The sequence below is a fragment of the Trichomycterus rosablanca genome, chromosome 21 (assembly GCF_030014385.1).
Source record: "Trichomycterus rosablanca isolate fTriRos1 chromosome 21, fTriRos1.hap1, whole genome shotgun sequence".
Lineage (NCBI taxonomy): Eukaryota > Metazoa > Chordata > Actinopteri > Siluriformes > Trichomycteridae > Trichomycterus > Trichomycterus rosablanca.
Window position 1 is genome coordinate 9,446,684 of NC_086008.1, and position 9,015 is coordinate 9,455,698.

The following is a 9,015-nucleotide window of genomic DNA, read 5'->3' on the forward strand; positions in this document are numbered from 1 at the left end:
GTCATTCAAAAAGGGGAAGATAGTATACAAAGCTTTTTATTATGTTTTGAAGTGCAAAAATATGTATTATTTATGTACTTGAATAAACTAACTTGTTTTCTTCAGCTGGAATATTAGTAAATCACAGCCTCATGTATCTACTAAGGTTGATTTAATAAATGCAAATCATTTAGCTCCAAGGCAAGGTGCAGTTTGTAAAAATGTTTGTTCACTCTCTACCTTTCAAATCCATTTCCAGTTAATGTCCAAACTTTGCTCAGTGGTATTGAGCTTTAGTTCTTTGGGGAGTCCTTACAGAGAAGCTGGTACGAGCAGGAAGAAATGTTCACTTGTGGCTCTGAGAGGTAGTAATGTTGGCCCATGCAGGAAACTCGTTTAACTTGAAGATTGCAGTACCCCAAGTCAGGACAGCAAAGTTAATGCAGACAGTACCGAGCAGGTTCAGTACAATTCCAGGCTTTACCTGCAATTGTGCAATAGTTATAAAATGTGACAAGAAAAATCTGAAATAATAAAAAATACACTGTAAACAAGAGAGGCCTTACCATGTCCATTATGTTAAGTTTGGCATAGGCGAACGTGAGTGCGTTAGGTGGTGTGGCAACAGGGAGCATGAAGGCAAATGAGGAACCAATTGTAGGGGGCAGCATGATGTACAGTGGGTTTATAGAAAGGCCCTTAGCCTGGTAATGCAACAGGGCAGAAGACATGAAAGCACACACATATACAAAATATACATAAATGCCAAATAAGATGTTCTCCCATGATGTGTGTGTGTGTAAACTTACCATGGAGGCCAAAATAGGCAGTATAATGGTGCTGACTGCTACATTGTTGCAGATCTCAGTAAGCATGGTCACCACTAGACAGAGCACAAAAATAAGAGCAACTGGTGGGATTTTGCCCAGAGGCTCAAGACTTTGTCCAAGCCATACAGACAGTTTGGATACCTAGACAAAATAAACCAAATCCAGAAATAAACGTGATTAACCCAAAAAATATTATACAAATAAAGATGGTGGTCAGTGTGCATACCTCACAACCTTTGGCGAGTGAAAAAGCCCCTCCTAACAGTAACAAAATATTCCATGGCAGTTTTTTCTGTACCATTTTCCAATGCAACAGGGTTGGTGGGGCCTTCACCTCATTGCTGCCTAATAAAAAATAAACAAAACAGGCGAAAATGTATATTTATATAATTGCTACAAAATTACGACATCTGTAACATAAGGTAGATATGTGTGGGATTTTAACAGTCATGGACAATTTTGTATCTCCAATTCACCTCACTTGCATGTCTTTGGACTGTGGGAGGAAACCGGAGCTCCCAGAGAATACCCACGCAGGTGACAGTGCTACCCACTGAGCCACCGTGCCGCCCTATTTATTTATGTATTGATATATATAATGCTGCATATTATTAAAAAAAAGTCAGAAAAAACATACCATTTATATTAAAGGAACCAGTATGACATGACAATCTTGGAACTTTGGAAGGAATGATGAAAAATAACAGACCAATAAAAAGAGAAACTGTTCCATCTGTCACAAACCTGAAACACAAACCAAAGGAATTGTCACTATCTACACCTAACATGTAAAAGTTATTAACTGTTGCTATAAACGCATATGTAATATGTGCAACTGAACTGCTGTAATAATGACAATAGAACAGTGTTTTCTAATACTTAGAAGTCACTACAGAACAGTTTATATCTGCCTGCATTGTATCTTTTAAAAGAATAATGTGACTTCACACAGAACATGAGTTACTTATTAAAACTTTATAGAGTTCTTGTTTTGTAAATCTTATGGTCGGGGTTTAGGCATTGTGTTAGTTAACATCACAGGATAATAAAGCATATACCGACTGCAAACAATACTTTGAACAAAATGAAGCCATAAGTCTCAATCAAACACATTTCTTTCAAAAAGTATTACAGACCATGTTGGTAAATTTTAACCCCATCACTTTCTCACCTATTTTTGTGCATTTTTTGCCTGAAGGACATAGCCAGTTTTTAGTCGTTTTATTTACATAAGAGTTCATAAAAGAAAATGTATAGTTTATTATTACTGAAAACCCCATAAAGTTTAAAAAAAGACAGCCCAAGGCCATTATAAAAATGTATAATGTTCAAATAAAATTCATTAAGGTATATGTTGCAAGAATATACAACATATACATATTTTTACAATTGTATATATACACTCACTAAAAACTAGGTTTACTTGCATTGTCTGTGCATTCATAGGCCATTTTATGAGCTATACATTCCATAAGGTTTTACATTATCTGTACATTTTGTTACTCTCTCTATCCCCATTCATTATTGGTAAGGGCTTCTTGTGGAACAACTTACAGCTTGTTCAGATGTTATTTGGACATCTTGATGGATCATTCTCAGCACTAAACATGTACTTTTTGTTTTACTTTTTTCAACATTAATTAAGAGGTTAGTCTTTGATTACATAATTCTATTGCTGTTATTATTATTTTTCGCTTGGAGCTCTATTCTTTTCTGAGCATTAATGTTTTTAAGACACTGCTCAACCCGATACTAGTATAACCCACACTATCATACCATTGTCAGGTTAGTGCAAAATCAGTGGGGGGTGTTTTATTGATAGAGTAAAGCAAAATGACAGTGTCCAGAGAGACAAATGGTCTCTTCTATATGCTAACATCATATTAGAAGGTTACTTACTTTCCTTCCTGGTTGAAGAGTACTGATGCCCAGCCCGGCATAAAACCAGGCTCCCGTGTAAACCAGAGCAGCACAAGGAGAATAAACAGCACAAGCACACAGCACTCTGCAAAACTCATGCTCCCAAGCTTCCTGTATTTTAATTTGATGCTCTCATGCACCTGTCGTTCAATGCTTCTGGTCATTCCACAGCCAAATGATTCTTTTACACTATTAAATAAAGTAAAATATATGTATTAAAGAAGACTCTCCAAATGCATTGGATGGCAAAGAAACAAACAAATGGATTCTTGACCAAATCAAACCTAGCATCTCACTCAAAGTCTAGATAACAAACTGAAGCTCTGTTTTGCTTGGAACTGAAAGTAAAAGAGGAAGAGGACGGCCAGCACTTTGTTTTACCGTCAGTTAATTAAGGTGCAAGAGAATTAACAAATCACAGATTTGCGTTTTTATGGCAATTTACAAAAGGTTTGTATTATTAATTTTATTACTATTGTTGCTGGTGTTGTTGCATTGACCTACTTTAACCCAAAGTACATAAACTGAAGATATAGCCAGGAGACAGTCAGCATCAGCAACATGTTAGGGAAGGAGAAACCAAACCAAGTGGCAAAGTTGATCACGTCATCATTCTCTGGAAATAACCTGCATTCAAATTCACATAAGGTATGACAGAAAATGTTTTCTAGCAAAATATACTAGCAAATTATATTAGAATATCATAATTAGAATTACTATTATTAATACCTGTCAATCTGGCCTTTGAGGATGAGGTTGGGGAAGGAGCCAGTAAGGGTGGCTGTGCCTCCTATGCTGGCAGCATAACATACACTCAGGCTCATTCCTTTGGTAATATTCAGGTACTTCTGCTCCATCTCTACCCTCCTCTGCTCAATTCTTAAATCTTCCTCTGGACTCACATCCTTTTCTGCAAGCAAAAGAATCTGCTGCTGGTTACCAGGTCCTTTGTTGCATTAATTATACAAGAACTGGAAATATTAACAGCAAAATGTGTCAAGCAGTGTTTTTATTCTTAATCAAACTTTGTAGCAAATTTTGTATCAACATGTTGTGCATACATTTTCACATTTTCACCTATTTTTAATTTGTGATTATACTTATTTTGGCCTTAACTATGACTTGACTCCTAATAATAATAGACTAAATAGAAGCAAATTACAGGATTATTTATATGTAAACCAATTATAATGTTATGTTAATGAATGAATCAGTTCCACGTTTAAGTTTAAGATTACAAGACTTAAGTGGACAGTTGTAGCCTAGAGGTTAAGTGACGGGACTAGTAATCAAAAGTTTGCTGGTTCAAGCCCCACCACTGCAAGGTTGCAAACTGTTGGGCCCTTGAGCAAGGCTCTTAACCCTCAACTGCTTAAACAATACACTGTAACAGTACTGTAAGTCGCTTTGAATAAAAGCGGTTGCTAATGTATAATTGAACATACCATTCCAGCCTGGGAGCTTTATTAGTTACACAGCGGAATGACAGGTAAGACATAACATATTAAAAACACTGATGCCATGAAGTACGGGACTGATTAAAAGCAGGTAGGATAATAAAGTTAATATTTTTCTTGGTTACAGTGCTGCCACAGAAGTAATGGTTGTTTAGTCTTGGTGTGTTTGCATGTGAGCACATGTTTAGCTTATACAAAAGAACCACATCATTTAAACAAAGTGAAAGGTGTACTAATTGAATTGGTAGACCCCTTCTTAAAAAAGATTCCTACATTTTTTTAACCTGAGTATTTGTTTGTGGTGATCTGACAGTTCACCACAACAACCTAAAGGACATCATTAAACATTTAATTCCTGTATCTACATACGTATGTTCCTGTTGTCATGTTTGGTCTGACTGATGTTGAAAGCCTCATTGGCTCTGCTTTGTTTAAGCTCCTTCTCCTCAGCCTCAGTCTCAGTCTTTCTGATGTGCTCTAGTATGGCACTGACAATGGGTAGAACAATAGCTGTGCAGGCCATGCTACTAATCCACATCGAGAGAAATCCTGTGATGATCATGAACCCCATCATCAAACTTAAAAAAAGAAGAGAGAACAGAGAAGTTAGAGAAAAAAAATAATCAGAATGCAACCATTTACCAAATCAGAGAGTGGTGAAGATGCAGAAAAGTCTCTTACAATGCTGGCCTTATTCCCACCAGCAGAAGCACACCTATGGCAAGACGTTCATGTAGCTTCCAGTACTCTACAGCTATGGCCACCATTAGCCCGCCGACACCCAGTATTGCTGTATCACTCAAGTACTGGACAGAAACCTGTAGATTCAGACACACTCGATTAAAGTTTCATGTGTATCACAGCCATAGTGGCAAAGTAAAGGAAACTTACCTGATCAGCTTTCATGATGCCCATCATTGGGAAAAAGATAACAGGAAGAAGTGCTGTCACTGCCAAAGGGATGCATTCTGTACACCAGTACAGAGCCATCAGAATGAGCACATAGCCACATTTTGCCTCCTGCAATACAAGCAAACATTTATATACACACCCTAACACAATAGCATGGCTCAGTCTCTGCAAAGTTATAATACACCACATGTGCTGTAACATCCTCTACTCTTTCAGGAAGAGATTTAGGGGGCAACACTGAGGTTTGGGATTTGCAAATACGGTCCACATCATTTTAATTGATCCTAAATGTGTTGGATTGGGCTTATTTTAGGGCTTTGTGAAGGCCATTCCTGTTCTTCCAACTGTTTCTTTATAAACCTAGGTTTGCAGTGCTTTAACAGGAAGGTTCTTGTTCAAACTGCTGCCAAGGAGTAGCAGGTAGCATTCTCTTGATATCTTCTAATTTATAAAAAAAAAAACATATTACTCTCATCCCAGATACCTTTGGTGTGCTTTAAACCACATGTTTGGTTACTCTCAAAGTGTCTTTCCTGTGGTTTAAGGCCACTCTTGCCCTTGGCTTGCTTAGCATTTGGGGCGGGGGTGGTTTTTGGTCCTGGATTCTGTAAAGTTGCTTTGAGACAATGTCTACTGTAAAAATACGATATATGATTAAATTTGACTTGACTACAACATATGCATAGCATTGTGCACAGTGATCTTAGGCTTATGTGTGACTCCTCATTAATGGAAACCCAATCAATGAGGACATCAAGCAGTTCTTGTGTTGATGCAGCTTCCAATGACATCTGTATTTGTTGCGGCTGGAACATACAATATTAATCTCTATGCAGTTTAGCACATTTTGATCCTGTTTTGAAGCTTTGTGGCCCACTTCTATGATAATACTGTATTATAATAACATACAGTACAACAGAGTGTGTCAGAGTTTAACCAAGAGCAAAGTACAAGCATAAAAGTCAGGGCTCACTTAAACAGGTCACTGACGATATTAAACTCTCTAACTGCACTAGCTGATAAGGGAATATGGCTGGTAATTCTGCCTAAAGGCTGTTCCCAAATAAACCTTCACATTGCACAACAGCATCAGAAGCAGCCAAAATTAAATTAGCTAAATTTACCAATAACAAGCCCATCTATTTAGAGGGAAAATATGATTGGTCAGTATTTGTATTTGTCAGGTTTGTATTTGTTTAAATTATAATAGTGAAATGTGGAGTAAATAAAATTTAAAAAGCTCACTTATGGTTTACCTTAGTACAAAGAAGTCCAATGATTTCAAAGACCAATGTAATAGTCATTTGTAAATATAAACAAATTTAGAATTTGCTGCTTGCAACACACTGCAAAATAGTTAGGACAAAGGCATGTTTATCACTGTGTTTCATTTTCTACACTTTTTAATATGGGAACTATATTTGGGAGTATTTACTGCATTACGGTAAGTAGTACATGGGGCTACACAGGCACCCATTAACAGATTTTTTTTTAAAAAGTGCATTTCTTTTTAAAATCAGGTGTGTCAGCTGCAGTAACATAAACATATACAAATCACAAACATATACACACCACTTATTAGCTGATTTGGTCATACACAAACACATATGCACATTCTTACCGAAGTGTTGACAATTACAGGTAAAGGCAATAGCAGCAGAGGTGTCAGAAAGGTAATCACATAATTTCGGTAATCCCACAACCATTTTATGCACTTTGCCATAATCCAGTCGTTTAGATGTAACTCAGGTGCAAGAGAAGAATTATACCTCAAAACAAAACTTTGATGGCATAATAAGGATAAGCGATTACAGAAGATAAATGGGCATACACAAGCAGTGATAATTAAACATTAACTTTTTTTGCATTGAATGGCTACAAGGGTAGATAACAGATTCACACATTGAGTCAATGTGTTGTGTTTATAACAGCAAAGTGTCACAGCAACCTTAAAACTCCTTATTTAATTGACCAATTGATATTGACCATATGCATTCAAGGCATCCCTTATCATTCATATTTTTTCAGTTAGTACTTTTTGCTCATGGTCATTGTGCCACCCTGAAGCTGGCTCACTACATTACAGGGCAACACATTCACATAGTATCCAGGCCACCTACTACATGTTTTTAGAGGTGGAAACAACCTGGCGAGATAAGACTCAACGGTCTCAGGATCCATGTTGTCATGTTTCAGCTCTACTACAATGCCTCCCCAGCTGTGAAAGCAGTTTTGGAAGCAAAAAAATATGTCCTTACAGTGACATGTCACTGCTTTATTGTCCTGGTGCCTTTAAAATAAAGTCTTCCTTTTCACCAAAAGATCTTGAGATGTTTCTCCTCAAGCAAATCCATAAGAACCACACTGATTTCTCTGAACATTTTCAACCACTTGTTACAAGACGCTTATACGTTGAAACTCAACTTGTGAACCTGCATGGTCTGTGATGTGAAGTGTAGATGTTACAGTCTTGATGTAGAGCTGCTTAACCAGGGAATGATGGGAAAATATGCATGCAGTCAAGTAGGAGCTGAGAGGAGTTTCAGCCGTGCCCTATTACATAAATGTAAATAGAAAAAGCTCTATTTATTGCCACTAGAGAGCAGCAACTTATTTGCTTTTCAATCGGTCAATTAAATTACCTCAATACACCAACTTTAGTAAATTAATGATCCTAAACAGGTCCTATTTTGCCAGCCAGAAAAATAAGTAGATTAGTTTCCTAGCCCACAACATAATTCATTAATAGATTACATACCTAGAGTTAAGAATTGGAAAAATGAGGCGGGAGACGAGCAGGTTTTAATAAATATATTATTTTAAAATTATTTTAATGTTAATGTTAAAGTTAATTATATCTAAATGTTTCTGTTTTAAGTGCTGACTAATTTAAAGTAAACTAGTCAATTCATAAACTGTTTTAAAAATTTTTTTTAAAGAATTAAGAATAAGACAAGGACTCAATCACAATTGTAAGGAGTTTAGGGATTTTGCTATCTACAGTCCATAACATTATTAAAATATGGAATGACGCAAAGTAAAAATGTGTGATGAGATCTGAGAGTTTTAATTGTTTGTAAAACAATTTTTTGGATGTTTTTCCAACACAAAGACTTTGATAGATAACAACACAAAGTTCAAAAGCCAGCATTCTTCTTGCTTTGTAGTGTGTTAACGGCACCAGCAGGTGTAAAATGATTTGCCAATAATTACTGCCTGTTGTATTTACATTTTTTGTGATCTGAGAATGACATCTAAATATTTGTTTGAATCTAAAGATTTAAGGAAATAATGTATAATGCAAAATGTATGAAATAATAATACATACTACTTTACCAAACATTAAAAAAATATTTTCTGCCTGAAAACCCCTAAGCCCTTCTTTAGTAATCTACATACATGGAATGCTGGCCAGACTTGCTGTGAAGACTACTAAATATGAGAACAGTCAAAAGAAAAGAAAAAATCTCCAATAGGTTCTCCCCCAAGATTCTCCCAAAATCTTTTTAAGGTCTACAGCTACATAAAATGACTGATTATGTAAGTGCAATCTATGACCTTATAAATTATAAACTGGGCTACAGATCATGATCAGAGATTTTGACCCCTATCATTGGAAGATAGCATGTTCTACAGTAGATAGGATTTATGAGGCAACGCCCCCAGAACTGAGTATTGCTTCAGAATTCCTCCTAAAATATTTGCTTATGATCTCCTCATTGCCACATGACATTTTGCTTTGTTTTAAATTATGCTTGGAGCACTATACAGGCTCACAGAGACTGCAGAATGTCAATTGTCAAAAGGTATGAGTGAGTAAATGTTAAACTGTTTGCTGACCTGTAAAAGACTGAATGCCTGTTCAGGCTGTATACCTCACATCTATCTACTGTGTGCCCTGAGTGTTTCTGAGTGAT

At 36.4% G+C, this 9,015-nt stretch overlaps 1 protein-coding gene across 1 annotated transcript; it reads right to left on the reverse strand.

The window, feature by feature from the left end:
• Nucleotides 1-38: 38 nt before the first annotated feature.
• Nucleotides 39-6,821, reverse strand: LOC134335073 (solute carrier family 13 member 2-like). The gene is made up of 12 exons (XM_063017456.1): nt 6,720-6,821; nt 5,078-5,206; nt 4,868-5,004; nt 4,586-4,764; nt 3,459-3,675; nt 3,234-3,356; nt 2,709-2,918; nt 1,465-1,553; nt 1,036-1,154; nt 789-950; nt 546-683; nt 39-463 (listed from the first exon to the last, which is right to left on the reverse strand). The coding sequence occupies exons 1-12, from the start codon at nt 6,819-6,821 to the stop codon at nt 326-328; spliced, it is 1,743 nt and encodes a 580-aa protein (XP_062873526.1). The 3' UTR covers nt 39-325.
• Between the last annotated feature and the right edge of the window lie 2,194 nt (nt 6,822-9,015).